The 18,577-nt window shown below is 25.8% G+C and overlaps 2 protein-coding genes across 2 annotated transcripts; one reads left to right on the top strand and one right to left on the bottom strand.

Moving 5' to 3' along the window:
- Positions 1-9,062: 9,062 nt before the first annotated feature.
- INS49_015419 (uncharacterized protein) lies at positions 9,063-10,955 on the top strand (the record flags this gene model as incomplete). The annotated part of the gene is made up of 3 exons (XM_043176100.1): positions 9,063-9,138; positions 9,239-10,375; positions 10,435-10,955. 3 exons carry the CDS (start codon positions 9,063-9,065, stop codon positions 10,953-10,955), a joined length of 1,734 nt encoding a protein of 577 aa, XP_043019555.1.
- A 448-nt stretch (positions 10,956-11,403) lies between these two features.
- INS49_015420 (uncharacterized protein) lies at positions 11,404-11,856 on the bottom strand (the record flags this gene model as incomplete). The annotated part of the gene is made up of 2 exons (XM_043176101.1): positions 11,404-11,408; positions 11,496-11,856. The coding sequence occupies 2 exons, from the start codon at positions 11,854-11,856 to the stop codon at positions 11,404-11,406; spliced, it is 366 nt and encodes a 121-aa protein (XP_043019556.1).
- Positions 11,857-18,577: the final 6,721 nt, after the last annotated feature.

Raw genomic sequence — 18,577 nt, forward strand, 5'->3', positions numbered from 1 at the left:
TATTAAAAACTTTATTATTAATAATAAAAAGTATAATTTTAATTTTATTTAAATTAATATAAATTTATTTTTTTATAATTTTAATTAAAAATAAAAAATCCTTATTATATATTATTAAATTTATATTATTAAGCAAAGTATATAAATATTTATTATATTTATAATATAATAAAGATAAGAAATTTATTTTAATTTTAATATTTAAGAAAGTAAGCTATAAAAAGTAATTATTTATTTTTATATAAATTATTAAATAAGCCAAATTAAAATATTTTTAATTAATTATATTTATAATAAATATAATAATAAAGTTAATTTAATATTAAATAATTTATAATAAATTAATTAAAATATTAGCTTTAATATTATATTTTAAGAAAATAATTATATTAACTTTAAAAAATAAGTTTTTAATATAATTTTTAAGATATATTAACTTAAAAGGTATTTTTAATAAAATATATATTTTAAATTATATTATTAATAAATACTTAATTAAAATTAAATTAATATTATTAAGTATTAAAATATTTATAATATTTATTTTAATAATTATAATTAAAATTACTTAAATTACTTTTTTTTTAAATAATAAAAGTTATTAAATATATTTTTTTAATTTTAAGTTTATTATACTTATTAAGTTTATTTTTATTATAAAAAACTTAATATTTTTCTTTTAAGTTTAATTTTAATTAATAAATAAGTTTTTTTTTTCTTTATTTTTTTTATTTTTTAATTATAATTTATTATTAATAATTTAAAATTAATTATTTTTTATTTTTTTAAAGTTTTAAAATTAAATATAATTAATTTTTATAATTTTTATAACTTTATTTTAATTTTTAATATTTTTAATTATATACTTTTTTTTAATTATAATAATATTTATTTAAAAAAGCTTATTATTATTTATAATTATAAGCTTTTTTTTAATATAAATTATATAATTTATAAAATTTATAAATATTAAAATTAAGCTACTTTTTTTTAATTATTAAGTTTTTAAATTATTTTTAAGGCTTTTAATAAAGCCTTTTTTTTAAATAAAAAATTTATCTTAATAAGCTTATAATATTTAATTATATAAAATAAATTAAACCTTTCTTTTTTAAATAAAAACTTTAATTAATTATAAATATATCTTTTTAAATTATAATTACTTTAATTATAATATAATTAAATATAAATAAAATTTAAATATTTTAAAAAGTTAATTTAAATATCTTTAAATAAGTTAAGAAATATTAATAATTTTTTTAGCTTAAAAGTTATTAATAAATTATTTAAGAAAAGTTACTTAAGTTTATTATATTAATATATATTATAATTTTAAAAAATATAATTATAATAAACTTTAAATAATATATTTTTTTTAAAAAAAAATATTAAAATTATAATTTATATTTTATTATTATTAAGGTTATTTTAATTAAATTTTATTAAAGGCTATTAAATAAAATTTATAATTTTTAGCTTAATTATTTTAAAATTACTTTATTATTTATTATAAAAAAAAGCTTTAATATTTTATTAAAATAACTTAAATTTATTTTTAAACTTAATTAAATTAAATTTTAATTTTATAAATTTTTTAATAAGTTTATTTATATTTTATAAATTTTAATTATATTTTTTAATAATATTAATATAATTAAATTTAAATAAAAATTATTAAGTTTATAAATTTTTATTTTAAAAATAATTTAAAAAATTAAAATTATTTTAACTTTTTTAAAGGAAATTTAGCTTTTTTAAATTAAATAAATTTTAATTAAAATTATTTTATATAAATAAATACTTATTTTATTTAAAATATTTAAATTTTTAGTTAATAATTTTTAATAAAATATACTTAAAGTTTAATTAAAAAATATTTCTTATTAACTTATAAGTAATCTTTTTTTTTATTAATTATTTTTTTAAATATAATAAAAGTACTTTATAAAAAGGTTAAGTTATAATAAAAAAGATATTATTTATATTATTAAGTTTTTAATTATATTTTATAATTTTTCTTTTTTATACTTTTAAGTTATTATAAGGGTTATTATAAATAATATTTTTAATAATTATAATTAAGTTTATATATAATAAATTTTATTATTAAATTTATAAAAAGTAAAAAGCTTTTTTTTTTAATTTTTTTAAATAAATTATTTAATAATAATGCTTTTAATTACTTTTATTAAATTTAAAATAATATAATATTATTTAAGTAATTTTAAAATTTAATTATTTAAATAAGAAAATTAATAAATAATAATTTTAAAGCTATTTAAAATCTTAATAATATTAATTTTATTAAATTTTAAGGTATTTAAATTATAAATTATAAATAAAATTATTTATAATAAAATTATTATATTAATAAAAAGTAAAACTTTTAAAATATTAATTTAAATTCTTAATTTATTATTAATAATAAATTATAAAGTTTAATTAAAATAAGGTTAATATTTTAATTAATAATAAGTAAGATTAAATCTTTTTTTTTAATACATTTCTTAAGATTCTTTTCTTAGCTTTAAGTAAAAGAAAATAAATAATTTTTAAGGTTTTAAGATATTTTTAAAATAAAAGTAAATTAAAAAAAAACTTTAAGCTTAAGAATATAATATATATATTATAATAATTTTTATTAAAATAATAATAAAATAAAAAAATTTAAAAATAATAATATTTTTAATTAAAATAATTACTTTTAAGAAATTTATCTTTAATATTATTATAAAATACTTAAATTAAAGTTTAAAAAATAAAGGTATTAATAAATATAATAAATAAAATAAATTTAATAAAAAGATATTTTATTAAGAAATAAAAATTATAAAGTTATAATAAAGAAAGCTTTTTAAATTTATATTTAATACTTTATTTATTAATATTATATTAAATTCTTAATAAATTAAATTTAAATTTAATTAAAGCTTAAATAAGGTTATATTTTAAATTTAAGTTTTTTATATAATTTAATTAATATAAAAATATATAATATAATATTATTTATTAAACTTATAAATAAATAAAGTAAGCATTTTAATTTTATATTATAACTTTTTTTACTTTAAACTTAAAATTATAATAATAATAATAATATTAATTAAGAATTTAAAGCATTTTTAATTAATATTAAGTAATATTTATAAAATTTAAATTTATTATTTTAATTTTAAGTTTATATTATTATTATATTTTAAATATAATTTTTAATAAAAAACTTAAAATAAGTTTAAAGCTTAATAATATATTAATATAAGATTAAGGTAATATTTTATTTAAATATTAAAAGTATAAAAGGTATTTTAAAATTAAAAAATAATTTTAAGATATTTATAATATTATTATAAATTTAATTATATTTAATTCTTTTTTATAATAAATTAAAAATAAATATAAGCTTTAATTAAAGCTTTAAGTTAATATATAAAATAATTTAATAATATTTAATATAAAAATAAAAAGAAATAAAATTAATAAATAATTAGCTTATAGCTAACTTTTTATTTTTTTTATTATTAATTAAAAATATATAAAATTAAAATTATACTTAAGCTAAATTATTAATAAAAATAAGCTATTTAAATAATAAAGGATAAGTTTTACTAAATCCTTTTAAGGATAACTTAAAGAAAAGCTTTAATATAATAAAAAGGGAAAATAGGAATAAAAGGGAATTAAAAAAAAGGAAAAGATAAATATTTTAAAAATTCTTAAAAATAAGAAAAGCTTAATTAAAGCATTAAATATATAAAAAAAGAAAAGAGTTAATTTTTTAAAAAAATATTTAAAATAAGCATAAAAGCTAACTTTTTATAGCTAGCTAGAATTTAGCGCAGTATTATTTTTTACGTAATTCCTTATACCCGTTAATAATAGCAAAGAAATATATATATCCCTTTGCATATATATCATTATAACTTGCTATAATAATTTACTTGCTTATTATTAAGGTAATTATAAGGCTTTTTAATAAACCCTTTATAAAAAAAGATATAATAGCTTTTTTAATTGCAATATTAAATATAATATCTTTATTCCTTATAATTTCCTATTTAATTATTTCATTAAATACTTTATTATTAAGGCATAAGCTAAATTATTTATTAGTTAATACCTTATTCCTTACTAAATTAACTATAATAGCTTATTATATTATAGCTAAAATCTTTATAACGTTATATAAAAAAGCAAGTAAATATTAAAAGACTTAAGATTAATAAAGAAAGATAAATAAAAGCATATAATTAACTTTCTTACTTATAATTATTATAATAACCTATTAAGCTTATACTTATATAATCCATCCCTTAATATTTATTACTAAAGTATATTATAAAACTATTAATATAATATACTTTTTAAAGATTAAGCTTATAACTTATATAATTAATTTATTTATTAAGATAAGGAGATTTTAATTATTAATAAAAAGGTTATCGCTATTATTTTTATTATAGCCACCCTTACTTATATAATTAAGAATTTAAGCATATATTTAGCTAAGTAAACCATTAATGCTAAGATTAATAAGGCTGCTATTTTAATGCTAGCTATTAAGGTTAGCTAATTATTTAATAAAGTTTAAAAGCCTTAATCCCTTGCTAATATTTTTTATTACCTTAACTTTAGCCTTAGCTTATTTACCCTTCGCTATAAATATAAGGCAATCATTAGCCTTTTTAATAATAATAAAAATAATATTAAATTTATTTACTTAACTACCTTAAAGTTTAGTTTTAATAACTTATTTATATTTTTAATTAAGAAAAAGGTTAACGTTATTTAATTTAAAAAGGTAAATTTAATTATTATTGCTATACTTCTTAAGATTAAGAACTTTTATATAAATATTATTATATTTATAAGCAAGTTTAAAAAGATTATTAACCTTAAGTTTAACTTATATTATTTTATTATTATTAACTTTCTTAATAGCTATTTTATTTAATATAATAATATAATTAATATTAATAGCTAATGCATTATCGTTATCTTTATTTATAATAAATATATAATTATAACTTTAATCTTATATATTTTCTTTATTAATTTATATAAAGCTATTAATATTTTATGTTTTGCTAACTTAAATAATAAAATTAATTACATTCTTATTAGCTTTATTTTATATAAATTGCTATATATAAATTAAAACTTTAGCATTATTAAGATCCGCTATAATAAGGATAATTAAATTAACTGCTTAATTATTATTTATACTTAAAAGATTAAGTTTAATAACTTTTTAATTATTATTAGCTAAGATATTATATATAACTATATAATTAGCTTAATTAATTATATTAAAACTTATAATATAATAAAGTATTATATATTAATTAATAATAAGGTTAATTTAGTTACTATTAATATTATTAATAATGCAATTAATATAATTTAAAAAACCATTAATAATAATTATAGCGATAATAATGCTGCTAATATTAATTAAGTAAAACTAAATGCTAAAGATCTTATAATTATATAATTATACTTATATTTTACTATAATAAAAGTTAAAAGGAAATAATATTATTTTTATTTTGCTTTATTTTAAAAGGATTTATTATAAATAAAAGTAATTTAAGTTTTTTCTTTTAGTAATTAATATATTAATTAATTTATAAACTAATAATTTTATATTAATATAAAAGAATATTATAGAAATAAAATACGCTAATAGCTATAATATTTATATATATAGCTTAATCCACCTTATAAGCATATAATTATGCTTATTACTTTATTTATCTTATTTTAAGAATAATACTTAATGAATTTATAATAAATTTATAATAAATTTATAATAAATTTATAATAATAATTAAAACTTTTATTATAATATTATAAAGATAAATTAAACTTAAAACCTTATTGCATTTAGTTATTATATTCTTTATATTATAGCGCTACTTATATATATTCTTAGCTTAATTGCTTTATTATTAATTGCTTTAATAAATCCGCCTTATATAATTTACTTTATTATTATTAAATATAATAAAAATAAATTAGGTTTTATTAACATATTAAATTAAAGTATACTTTGCTATTTACTTAAGAATAAAAGTTAGCTTATTATATTATTTATAAAAAAGATTTTTTAATATTACTATTAATTACTTTTATTATATTAAATATCCTAGCTAAATTATAAATATATTTATATAATTATTTCTTTTTAATGTTTAAAGTTTATAATAATAGCTAGGATATCTTATTAAGAACTTTTATATTTTCTTTATTGCTTTTCGCCGCTATTAAGGCGGCTTTTAAGGTTTAAACTCCCTATTTATTGCCATTTCTTGGATTTACTTAAGTTTATATTATTTATTAATATTATAAAAAGATTATGCTTAAAAATAAATTATTTATAAGAAGGAATTTAATATAATATAAATAAATTATAATAAATTTATAATAAATTCGCTATAAATTTATAAGTATTTATAAATTTATAATACTTTTATAATAAATTTATTGTAAATATATGGTTTTATAGTGAATTTACTATATATATATTTAGATAGAGAAATTCCCCGTGAATTTACCTTGAATTCACGGGGGATATTGAATTTTAAACCTTTGTTTCCATTAAATAATAATGCTATTATTAATATGCAAAACTATTTATTAATAAATTAATAAGAACTTTTAAACTTAATAATTAAGCAATATATTAAAAAAATATAAGCTTCTTAGCCTTAGGGCTAAGATTACCATTCCCTTAAAGCTTAATATTTCCTATATATACTTATATTAATTATTAATAGCTAAGTTAAGCCATAGGGATTTCTTAAAGTATTATAAGAGGTTTAATTATTTTAATGCTAACATTTTATGTACTTATAATCTCTTAAAGTTGCCTAAATATATTTTTTAATGCATTAAAATCCCTAAATAATTTTAAAAAAAGCTAATACCTTTTCTTAAAGTTATTGTTAATTAAATAATTAGCATAAGCTTTAAATACTTTATTAATTTAGCAATACGCTTATATTTCTTTAATTACGCTGCTAAGTAACTTAATAAACTTTCTATTCCCTCTTTATATGTTTTTATCCCCTTTTATTTAGCCATTAAGCCTTAGCAATAAGTTTAATAATTCTCCCTTAAAAGATTGCTTTTTAAGCTTTTATAGCAAGTTCCCCTTATAGGTTACATTATTATTCTTTAGCATATATTTAACTAAAATAAAGTGCTTAAAAATAAATATTTATACGCTTTAAGCCTAATAATTTAATAATATAAGAATTAAGATAAGCTTAAAAAAAGAAAAGTTAAAAGAATAATAAGTAGAAAATAGGAATTAAGGGATTTTCTTTTTTAATAGGTTTAGCGCTATTTAATGCCTTTTCTTATTGCTTAGGTAACCCTATATTTCAAGGCCTTGCTTATTTATAATTAGGCTTTTTCTATCTTTTAAGTTTAACCCCCGTTCATTAACATGCCTTAATATCCCCATTAGTATAGGATAGGTTATAGGTTACTTGGCGGTGCCCTTATGGCACTGCCAGGGCCTACGGCCCTGGCGTCTATCAACTTCTCTCTCTAGGACGATACTAAGGTCAGCTCTGTGTCACATTCCCACTGTGGCTTGTACGGTAAACGGCTCTACCCCTGAAAGCGCGTCCGATCAATCAGCAGCAAGGGAGACGAAATGGCTTCTCAGACCCATCCTTGATGTCAAATTCTCAAAGGATGGGGATCCCAACGATCGGCGGTGCGTCTATCAACCGCCCTATATGGAGCAATCCACCCTCATTCTTGGTTCAAATAGCACAATTAACGATAAGGGTAGAATATCCAATTGAAAGTCACCCAGGATTGGGGCTGATAGAAGGACGAGGACGTGATCAACACGGCAGTACTCACTCACGCCTAATCGACACATACCATGCAACATCTCGGTTCGACTGATTACGGGAGAATTGGACTCGGTAAGTAAAAGTTTATTGTTTTCTATGTCTCTAATTCACCTTTCCAGATCCGGGCGACCTTTGGCTCCACTCCACCTGGCCAGTATCCCACTTAATTCTTAACAGCTTCTGAGAGCCGTTATATCCGGCTACGTGAAGCATAGTCTAAACCGTTCCCCCCTACAGTTTACCGTGACCGATTTGGGGTTGGCCATGTACTTCTGCAGCAATCTGCAGCAACGATCGACAGCAGTTCTTCAAAGTCTTGGCTGCACAGTAACGTCTAATGAGACCTCGCCACCACCAACTTTTAAATTGACATCTAGGTTCACCGGCCAGAACCGGTCTCCAGACCACGCCCTTGCCTACACATGCACAGATGTGCTCCACCGTGACCTCTTGGTGGCGTATGCTCGTGTGCTCACCATGATCCTCAGGCTGACCATCAGCCCATACAGTGAGCGTACATTTCTCCCCCGGGGCGCGCCACGCTAGTATCTTCGGAGCGGAGCCAAGGCTTTGTATTGAAGAGTTGCGCTGAGGCTGCAAGACGCCCACGATATCAAACTCCCACTCACATCCACAATCGAAACCGCGTGCTCCCACGCGGCACAGCCATTGGCTCCTGCACCCCCGCGAACCGGCTCCTTGGGCCGAACTTGGCATCTCCCGCCCAGCTTCCGCCCACTTCCGCCCAGGGCCTTGGCCGCTCGGCGGACGCTTAATATCCTGCTGTTGGCCTGCACCCTTGCGTCGGCTGCGGGCGAATAAGGCAAGGCTGTATGATGTCCCGGGTTTGTCCAGCAGGTTCAGCTGGTGAAAGAGGTTCACCAAGACTTGTCGAGATTTTCTAGTGTATGCCGTTGGCCCACAGCTTCCAAGAATCCAGGCCCGATTCCTAGATTCTCCCAAGACTTGGGAAAGGCAATAACGTCGCGCACATGCAAGATGTAACTCAGTTCATTGGTTCAGGGGCTTGTCATCCCGTGCGAGAAGCTTTGGTCATATTTCCTGCCTGCAGTTGTGGGACGGTATATAGACTCACGGACATTCTCCTGCATGGCATGCTGCATGGTTGCAGCGACATCCAAGTAGGCACGCCAGATTGTCAACTTCTGTTAGATACTCCAAGTGAACAAGATGGCTGCGCTTCCCCAGTTCGACTATCTTTTCGCTATTGGCACCATATTCTCGTTCCTCGATGCGTGGAACATCGGTATGTCTCCTCTGGGCCTAGAAAATCATGGCGTGGTGTTGCTTCTAGATTCTGTCCTTGTCATCGCCCCGAGAGGATTCCGTCTGACAGTGTATTTTAGGTGCCAATGATGTTGCCAACTCTTTCGCGACATCAGTCGCCTCCCGATCCCTTACGTTGAAGCAGGCCATGGTCATCGCTTCGTGTATGGAGTTCGCCGGTGCCATGGCCGTCGGTGCTCAGGTCACAGACACGATCCGCACCAAGGTCATCTCCACGAAGCTCTTCGAGTCCGACCCGTCCGTCCTCATGCTCGGTATGGTCTGCGCCATCGTGGGGTCGTCCGTATGGCTTACAATCGCAACTCGCTTCACCATGCCCGTCTCGACGACGCACTCCATCATGGGTGGCGTTATAGGCGTGGGTATTGCTGCTATCGGTGCCGACGGTGTCAACTGGGAGTGGGATGGTGTTTCCCAGGTCTTCGCGGCGTGGGCAATTGCGCCGGGCATTGCTGGGATCTTCGCGTCCATCATCTTCCTCGCAACGAAATATGGAGTCATGCGCAGGAAGAACCCGGTCAAGATGGCTTTTATCGCCGTTCCATTTTACTTTTTCCTCACATCGGCCCTGCTGACCATGCTTATCGTGTGGAAAGGTGGCTCGGCCAGGATCGATCTGGAGGACCGGGAGCTTCCTGGTCCCATTCTCGGTGTGGGTGCCGGTGTCGCGCTTCTCGTCGTCGTGTTCTTTATTCCGTATCTCTACCGCAAGATTCTCAAGGACGATTGGCAGTTGAAGGGGTGGCAAGTCATTGAAGGCCCTCTTCTACTCCGACGTCCCGATCCACCAGCTCGTCCCGAGGGTGTCCAAGAGGGTGGCATCCGAGACTATTACGAGGGACATTTGACCAGGGATGAGCTTGACGCCAGGAGAGCTGCCGCGGGACACTCCAACGATATCGAGAGACACCCGATAGGAGAGGGGGCCGATGCCAACGAGAAGGGTAGTTCTGCCTCAGACATCATCCCGGCGCCTCGAGCCAACGAGAACTCCACGCTGAAGGACAAGCCGATTGATCCCAAGCTCGCCGCCCCACCAGGACCCTTGTACGCACCAGCTGTTGCGTTCTTCTGGGCAAAGTACTGGTTCTGGCATGGTGTCGATCAGGAGGTCGTGTCGGCCCAGGGAAAGAGGGACTTCCTCTCGGGCGACATCGAAGCCATACACGCTACCGGCGAACACTTCAACAACGAAGGTAAGCAAGCACCTTTCACATGTGTTCATGTGTACCGGAAATATACTAATTCCTGCCAGCTGAATATACCTACTCCTTCCTCCAGATCCTCACCGCCTCCACCGCCTCCTTCGCACACGGCGCCAACGATGTGTCCAATGCAATCGGCCCCTACACCACAATCTATTTCATCTGGCAGACAGGAGAGATCAACTCCAAGGTCCCCGTGCCGACCTGGATCCTGGCCTTTGGCGGCGCGGCCATCGTCGTCGGCCTCTGGACGTACGGCTACAACATCATGCGCGCGCTCGGCAACAAGATCACCCTGCACTCGCCGTCGCGCGGCTTCTCGATGGAGCTCGGCGCCGCCATCACCATCATCATGGCCACCAAGCTCAAGCTGCCCGTCTCGACCACCCAGTGCATCTGCGGCGCGACCGTCGGCGTCGGCTTCTGCAACGGCACGTGGAGGAGCATCAACTGGCGGATGGTCGCGTGGATCTACATGGGCTGGTTCATCACGCTGCCTTGTGCTGGTCTGATCTCTGGCCTGCTCATGGGTATCGTCCTGAATGCTCCTCGATGGGGAACTGGTATTTAGGCGATTCTGCCTTGAGGCAACATCCGCGAAAAGGGGCCAGAAGGGCTGCGGAAAAGGCAAGGGACGAGAGACTTGTAGAACGAAAGAATGATTTAGAGCACCGGGCTGCCGCACTCTTTAGAATCCGAGCATGAGCGAGATTATATGCTTTCACTGATTCCACAATAATAAATTAGTTTATTGAAAACAAAAAAGCTCCTCCTCATAGTCTTGCTTCACCTAGCAGTTCCTGTTACACCGGGGCTGGGTTCCTTGTTCCTCCAATGATCCAAGTCAAGGTAAGACGTGAACATTTTTGTGCCTCCGGGGTCATGAGGACCACATATGCTGTAAAAGAGTGTAATATTCGGTGTTTAATGTAGCTCGACCTTCAATCTAACGTTGATCCTACTGGAAACCTAACCACAAGCAACACATATCCCCAAACTACCTCCCGCCTATTGACTCTCTAGTCTGCATGCCATGATTCTACTAGCTAGCAGCTGCATCCACAGTCCCCGCAAGGTTTAAGAGACTGCCCACAATCATAGCTGGTCTTACAGTCCTTGTCAGCGCCGCAGGTGTACCAGTCGCCGAACCCTCCGTTGCGGGCGGTCCAGCACCATGGCCCCTCGCCCGAGCCTTTACATTTCTTCCAGCAGTAGCCCTTGTCGCAGCCTTTGTCCTTGGAGCCGTAGTAGCACTCCCTCTTGTCAAGTGAGTGCTCGGGTGTCGTTTCATTACTAAGGGGATGATCGACGCAGGTTCGGACCTGGCTGGGGTCAACGCCAGGAGGCAGGGCGGTATCATTGTTGCCGGTGACGCCTAGGTCGCCGCATTTGGCGACTTCCGATGGGGTTGGAGGGGAAATTGCGTTGGCAGCCTGGGCCAGAGCCATGATGAGGGCAGCGTTGAACTTCATTTTGGAAGAATGAAAGCTGAGAGTCGGATTTAGCACGGAGGCCAGGTCTTCGTTGAACTCCAGGCACCCAAAATCGGCCACCAGGGAAAGACTTACTTGGATTGGATAGATATATCTTTGCTTCTTTGTGTAGCTGTAGAATGTATGAGTGAGTTGTGGATGAGAACATGGTTCTCTATCACATTAGAAAGACGATGAGCACGGCTAGATTTATACTTCTCAATCAAGTCGCCAAGAAGTCATCTCTACTCTGGCTAGATGCTGAAAAGCACATTGCTTCTGTTGGCATCATTTCACCTGGAGCTTACTCATTTGAGACGTGCCTTCTTCTTGGCAGTATTGAGGTCTTACAATTTGTACAGACTAAACAACATTCGGGATCATGGTGCCGCCTCTTCTACAACTGAACAGGCAAAGTGCTGCTGCCAATGGGAGCGGCGCCACTGGTCTGGTGATGCGAAATGAATCATAATCGGTCAACCGAGATCCTCAGACTCTGGAACATCGTTCGATATGTGAGCCTGGCCTTTAATGTCATGGGTTTAGTTCTGTACAATAGCCAATTTTAATCATACAAAAGGACTGAAGATCCGACACAAGGCTGGACGGTGCTGAGTGATGGCATCCATACCAACGGCGCCTTGGCTTTGAATACGAGCTGTCCTTCTGGAAAAGCTTCAGCTGGAATGTTAATTTGAACTAGACTGGCGGCAATATTTCTTAGTCATAGACCACAGTCCACCCAATGCGGACATATGTCTCAGTGCCTAACAGTCAGCAAGCAGCCATCCGTCTTATCCTTGCTACAAAACCGCCAACCTCTGTTCACCGAGTAAACATCCTTCGACGGCGATCTGACACTTGCCATGCTGGGTGTTTCTTGTCAGGCAGATTCTGCAAGCCCCTCTTGTCCGGCATCCCGGATCGGTCAGCTGGCGACCAGAGGACTTACACACTTCCATAATACATGGTACCCTAGAGGTTCCATAACCAGGTTGGTCATAGCCCTGTAGAAGGAGGAGTCCACGGACGAGGAAGGAAATCTCGAGACTCGTATTGAGTATAAAACGTTAGAGACAAAGCCACTGTCCGAAGAGCGAGGAATCAAGACAAAAAGAGAGAAAAAGAAAAAGGATCTAAACGTGACACACTTGCACGCTTCAAGAGCTTGAACAGTGTTTTCCTGATCATAGTGAACACTTTTAATTTATGAAAAATCTCAGAATCTTCGTCAATGTTGATAGCCCTGAGACTAAAAGCCCGCCACATTGTACAGCCGGCAATATTAAGAACTATGTCAAATATATATTCATAATTACTCAACCACATGGAGTGAAGCCATGACAAGTATGTCAGGGCAGAGCCTAACTTAGGCTTTCCACATACCACTGAGTCCCGTATAACGTCCCCGGCCCCGATCCCGGCCGCCTCCTGATCCCGGCCGGCCCATACCCGCGTATATGCATAAACGCGTTTATACCCACCCTATATTAACTCCTTAATATTTTTATAAGGAATTTTTTTTTAATTATTAAACTTCTTTTAAATATTATTCTTCTTATTATAAAGTAATACTTTAAAGATAATTTTATTAATGCCCTTATTGCTATAAGAAATAAAATATTAACTTAGCAAGCCTTTAAAATATAATATATCCTTTAAGCTATATTATTTAATTATCTTAATAGTATTTAAAGCTATTATATTATTATTAATTCTTAAAAGCTTTTTTAAATTATTAAAAGGCTTTATTAACTTTATTTATAATTAATTAAAGTAGCTTAAAATTAGCATTAATATAATTTAAAATAAGGGCTTTAAAAGCTTAATTAATCTTTTTAAATAAAAACTACCCTTTTCTTAAAAATAATTAATTAAAAGCTTTTCTTTTTTATTACTTTATTTTTAAAAATTAAAAAAGTTAATATATAAAGGCTATTTATCTTTCATTAATTATTAAAAAGAATATTAAGTTTTAATTTAACCTTTTTTAATTACTTATTATTAAATTTATTTAATTAGCTTATTATTAAAATATTAATAAGAAAGGGTTAATAAAAGGTTGCTTAAAAATGCCCTTATTTTTAGCTATTTAAATAATAATTCTTTATTATAAAAGAATTTTAATTTAAAAATATAAATTTCTTTTATAAAATATATATTTATTATAAATAAGTTCCTTAACTCTTTAATTATATTTAAGGAACTTAAGATATAATAATAATAATTTCTTATTACCTTTAAAAATTATAATAATTAGCAATTCATTATAATAAAAAAAGAATAAATAAAAAAGAAAATAGTTATTAAATAGCTTAAAAGGGTATTTATTTCTTAAATTACTTTTTTAAACTCTTTTAAGTAATAATTATTAATTATAAATAAGCATTATATATATATAATTATTAACTTTATATAAAAATACTTCTTATATTAAATATATATAGTTTTTTTACTTATATATACTTTTTATATATTATAGCTCCTTAATATATTAATATTCTTTTTATTAAAAATAATATTTTAAAAGTATTTATATTTAATAATATGGGAATAATACATATAAGCATTACATGCAGCATGCCCATGCAGTAAATGCGCTGCAGGCAATATATAAATTTAAAGGTATAAGGTTTAAACTAATCTTATTAATAATAGCTATCAGCTAATGCTAGCCGGCTACTAGCTAGCAATTATATACCCCGCATATAAACCACCATAGCTAGCTTATAGCTAAATAAGGAAAGGCTGCAGCTTTGCTATAACCTACCCTTTACATTATAGCCAAATTAATTACATACTTTATTTATTTATTACTAACCATATAAAAGCTAAATTAATATTAATTAATAATTATTAAGGTAATTATAAATAATTAAGTTTAAAGAAATAGCCTTGCTTTAATAGCAATTTAATTTCATTATTAATAGCAAACCATAAATATCTTTTCTTAATTAGCAATAGCCTTAAATAGCTAATTAAAAGCAATTATACTAATTAATAATTATTATATGCTGCAAATTTACATAGCGCAGTTTATAATATTAATAAATACTTAATATATAAAGAGGTAATTATTATAGCAAGAAACCATAGCAAACTCCCTTACCCTTAATATATATATATTTATCACACCTTAAGCAAAGCTAATAATAATAGCTTTTAAAGCTAATGATTAATCTTAAATAAAAGTATATATTAGCATTTACTTTTACTAACCTTTTTCAACCCCTTTATTAAGCATACTTAAAAACATTACATTAAACACTTTATTGCAACATTCTTAAGTAATCGCAACCTTCCCAGCTTATTAAAAGCCCTTTCACAATATCCTTACATTAAAAAGCCCTCCTCACGACAACCTCAAGAAGCCCTCGCTTGCGATTAGCACCCTTAAGAAGCCCTTGTTTGCAACCAACGCCCCTTAGGGCACCCACACGACACCCTTAAGGCCTATAACCCTCTAAAAACCCCCCCAAGTACTTAACAAAACACAAAGCGCTTAAATACTCTAAAGTATTAATAAAAAACGTTTCTTTTAAGCAATTTATACACTTAATTAATACCCTTAATCCAATACTTTAAAGTATTAATTAATAAATAAGCCATTAATACAATCATCTTATCTACTTAGTTAGCTTAAAACTATTAAAGGAAATAATTAATATTTACTATTAATTCAACTATATAAATAACTTAATTAAACCTTTAAAACATTTACCTTCCAACGATAATTAATATCTAATTAATAAGCACAACCTTCCCTTTTTTTAACGCCCTTTTTATCAATACCCTTTAACAAGATCTTAAGCATAAATTGCCCCAAAGCTAATAAAGGTTAATTTACCAAGCAGTAATAGCATTTAAGCACTATTACCTATAAATAAATAATTTAAAAGCTAATTATTAATTTATAAACACAACGCAAGAACATTCTCCCCTTCCCCTTTACCTTACAATTAATTATTACAAGATCTACCTTAATAACAACAACCTTAATAATAATAATACCTTACTATTAAATAAGAGTAATGCTTATCACTAAGTAAAAATAGCCTTATTACTAAGCAAAAATAGCCTTATTATTAAGCAAAAGTAGCCTTGCCATTAAATAAAAATAACCCTATCATTAAAAAAATAACAATTATTATTAAGTAAAAATAATATTTAACATTAACTATAAAAAAGAAGTTATTAAAGTAATAATTAATTAATTAAAGCATAATATTTAAATACTTTAAAGCTTTAAAGTATTATTAAATAAATAATTTAATTAAGTAATTTAAATAATTTAAGCATTTAAATCATTTAAGCATACTTACACTTAAATATTATTGGCGGGTGTAGGGAATTACGTAAGAAATGGTACCGCATTAAATTCCGGCTGGTTATAAAAAGCTAGCTTTTACGCTTATTTTAAATATTCTTTTAAAAAATTAACTTTTTTCTTTTTTTATATATTTAGTGCTTTAATTAAGCTTTTCTTATTTTTAAGAATTTTTAAAATATTTATCTTTTCTTTTTCTTTAATTCCTTTTTATTTTTATTTTCTTTTTTTATTGCATTAAAGCTTTTCCTTAAATTATTCTTAATAAGATTTAATAAAATTTATCCTTTATTATTTAAATAGCTTATTTTTATTAATAATTTAACTTAAGTATAATTTTAATCTTATATATCTTTAATTAATAATAAGAAAAATAAAAAATTAATTATAAGCTAATTATTTATTAATTTTATTTCTTTTTATTTTTATATTAAATATTATTAAATTATTTTATATATTAACTTAAAGCTTTAATTAAAGCTTATATTTATTTTTAATTTATTATAAAAAAGAATTAAATATAATTAAATTTATAATAATATTATAAATATCTTAAAATTATTTTTTAATTTTAAAATACCTTTTATACTTTTAATATTTAAATAAAATATTACCTTAATTTTATATTAATATATTATTAAGCTTTAAATTTATTTTAAGTTTTTTATTAAAGATTATACTTAAAATATAATAATAATATAAACTTAAAATTAAAATAATAAATTTAAACTTTATAAATATTACTTAATATTAATTAAAAATGCTTTAAATTCTTAATTAATATTTATTATTATTATTATAACCGTAAATTTAAAATAAAAAGGATTATAATATAAAATTAAAATACTTATTTTGCTTATTTATAAGTTTAATAAATAATATTATATTATATATTTTTATATTAATTAAATTATATAAAAAACTTAAATTTAAAGTATAACTTTACTTAAGCTTTAATTAAACTTAAATTTAATTTATTAAGGGTTTAATATAATATTAATAAGTAAGGCATTAAATATAAATTTAAAAGGCTTTTTTTATTATAACTTTATAATTTTTATTTCTTAATAAAATATTCTTTTATTAAATTTATTTTATTTATTATATTTATTAATATTTTTAATTTTTAAACTTTAATTTAAATATTTTATAATAATATTAAAAATAAATTCCTTAAAAGTAATTACTTTAATTAAAAATATTATTATTTTTAAGTTTTTTTATTTTATTATTATTTTAATAAAAATTATTATAGCATATATATTATATTTTTAAGCTTAAAGCTTTTTTAAATTTACTTTTACTTTAAAAATATCTTTAAACCTTAAAAATTATTTTTTTTTTTATTTAAAGCTAAAAAAGAAATCTTAAAAAACTTATTAAGAAAAAAGGAAGATTTAATTCTATTTATTATTAATTAAAGTATTAACCTTATTTTAATTAAACCTTATAATTTATTATTAATAATAAGTTAAGAATTTAAATTAATATTTTAAAAGTTTTACTTTTTATTAATATAATAATTTTATTATAAGTAGCTTTATTTATAATTTATAATTTAAATACCTTAAAATTTAATAAAATTAATATTATTAAAATTTTAAATAGCTTTAAAATTATTACTTATTAATTTTCTTATTTAAATAATTAAATTTTAAAATTATTTAAATAACATTATATTATTTTAAACTTAATAAAAGTAATTAAAAATATTATTATTAAATAATTTATTTAAAAAGATTAAAAGAAAAAGCTTTTTATTTTTTATAAATTTAATAATTAAACTTATTATATAAATTTAATTATAATTATTAAAGATATTATTTATAATAATTTTTATAATAACTTAAAAATATAAAAAGAAAAGATTATAAAATATAATTAAAAACTTAATAATATAAATAATATCTTTTTTATTATAACTTAATTCTTTTATAAAATATTTTTATTATATTTAAAAAAATAATTAATAAAAAAAGGGATTATTTATAAATTAATAAGGAATATTTTTTAGCTAAACTTTAAGCATATTTTATTAAAAGTTATTAATTAAAAATTTAAATATTTTAAATAAAATAAATATTTATTTATATAAAATAATTTTAATTAAAATTTACTTAATTTAAAAAGGCTAAATTTTCTTTAAAAAAGTTAAAATAATTTTAATTTTTTAAATTATCTTTAAAATAAAAACTTATAAGCTTAATAATTTTTATTTAAATTTAATTATATTAATATTATTAAAAAATATAATTAAGATTTATAAAATATAAATAAATTTATTAAAAGATTTATAAAGTTAAAATTTAATTTAATTAAATTTAAAAATAAATTTAAGTTATTTTAATAAAATATTAAAGCTTTTTCTTATAATAAATAATAAAATAATTTTAA

This window comes from Diaporthe citri (genome assembly GCF_014595645.1).
Source record: "Diaporthe citri strain NFHF-8-4 chromosome Unknown scaffold_9, whole genome shotgun sequence".
NCBI lineage: Eukaryota > Fungi > Ascomycota > Sordariomycetes > Diaporthales > Diaporthaceae > Diaporthe > Diaporthe citri.